Source organism: Pteropus medius, unplaced genomic scaffold (assembly GCF_902729225.1).
Source record: "Pteropus medius unplaced genomic scaffold, Ma_sr-lr_union100, whole genome shotgun sequence".
Classification (NCBI taxonomy): domain Eukaryota; kingdom Metazoa; phylum Chordata; class Mammalia; order Chiroptera; family Pteropodidae; genus Pteropus; species Pteropus medius.
In genome coordinates this window covers 516,038-517,634 of record NW_024352837.1, presented here as the reverse complement: position 1 = coordinate 517,634, position 1,597 = coordinate 516,038, and the positions used below count along the sequence as shown (strand labels likewise).

Below are 1,597 nucleotides of genomic sequence, written 5' to 3'. Positions count from 1 at the left end.
AGCACTGTGACAACACACACCGTGACGGTCAGTCCCCAATACTCAGTCACACTCAGGGACACACGGAGGCAGGACATACACGCACACATGTGTGCATGCACACACACCCCGACACAGACACAGCCCTGATCACAGCACCAAGATGTCTGTCTGGAAAGCCACACAGCATGCAACAGACCAGCAAGGCAAAGGCTCTTCACCCCATGAGGCAGGTACATGCTCAGCGAGCTGGCAGAGACCCACCCCGCCCATCCTAAAATGTAGACACACTCGCCATCCCCAAGAAACACGACATGCCCAGCCCAGAAACACTCAGGTAGCCTGAGATGGGCATGCACAAGCAGGCACACAAGCTCGCACAAAGACAGACACTGCGCACACTCCCTGAGTGACCCCTTCTTCCAGAAACACTCAAGTGTGACACAGGGGCACACACCGAGACCCCAAATAACCAGGCACAGAGTCTCAGTCTCCACACACACACGCACACACGCACACACACACGTACACACGCACACACAGCCCATCTGTGGGGTGTGTGGCTTGGATTCAAACGCACATCCAAGCCAGTCTTACTGTCCACGTCCCCAGCTCTGTGCGTCCACTGCCGTGCGAGCCATCCTCTCTCCTAGGGCTCCGGCTGGCTGGGCCGTCTCTCCCCGTCTCCCTGCCCGGGCAGTCCCGTCTGTCCATGTGTCCACCAGCACCCGGCCTAGTGCCCCCTCAGGTCCCCGTCCCCGCTCCAGCAGTGCCTGTCTGTCTCCAGTCTCCCTGCTGCTCTTTGCCTGCGGGTCCTGGGTCGAAGCAGGCTGGTGTGCATGGCAGAGACCCCAGGTCCTCAGGGCCCTGGGTCCTTGTGCCACTTGGACCTTGATGCTTCACCCACCCTCCAAAAGACCCTCACGTCCCAGCAGGCAGGTGGCAGGGACATCTGGCTGTGAAGTTTTAGCCAAGTTTTTCATTAAGGGGACTCTGACAGAGACCTGGGAGGTAGAGGGAGGAGAGTGAGAGATCAGAAAGGAGGGGCCCCCTGGGCAGGCCCGAGGCTGGGGGGAGGCGGGGGCTGGGCCAGTTACCGGGGGTCCAGAGAGCTGGCAGGGCAGGCGGGGCGAAGAGAAGGTCGGAGACACAGCTACAGTCCATGGTGAAGCTGGCCCTGCGGAGAGGCCGGGACAGACAGGTGGGAACAGGACGGGGCAGGCGGAGAGACAGATGGTTTTCAGCGGCAGTGGCGGGGTGCTGCCCTGGGGCACCCCCTCCGCCCAGACCCCACCAGACCTGACACCCACCACTTTCTCCCCCGACATTCCGCCCTGGCACCCCTCGGCCTGCTTGTCCCCATCTCTCCCCGTCCTTCTGCCCAGCTTGTCCCCTCTTCCCTGCCAGCCCTGGACGGCCGGCCTCCCCCTTACTCTGTGCCTTGATCACTAAACGCCAGGGCGCCCCCAGCTCCCTCCTCTCCCCGACACTCACTCGCTCCCTCACACTCGCTGGCTCGCGCCCGCCGCCCCGCACCGTCTCTGGCGCTGTCTCTCCATCCCGATCTCACGCCTGACCTCTCGCTTGTCTCTGCATCTCTGGTCTCTCTCTGTCTCTC

At 62.3% G+C, this 1,597-nt stretch overlaps 1 protein-coding gene across 1 annotated transcript in view; it reads right to left on the bottom strand.

The window, feature by feature from the left end:
• ERFL (ETS repressor factor like) overlaps positions 1 to 1,597 on the bottom strand; it is a 17,612-nt gene that overhangs the window by 4,049 nt on the left and 11,966 nt on the right. The window contains exon 2 of the mRNA XM_039850002.1: positions 951 to 1,156. Within this exon, the coding sequence (XP_039705936.1) occupies positions 951 to 1,156 (206 nt within the window). The remainder of the gene's footprint in view (positions 1 to 950; positions 1,157 to 1,597) is intronic.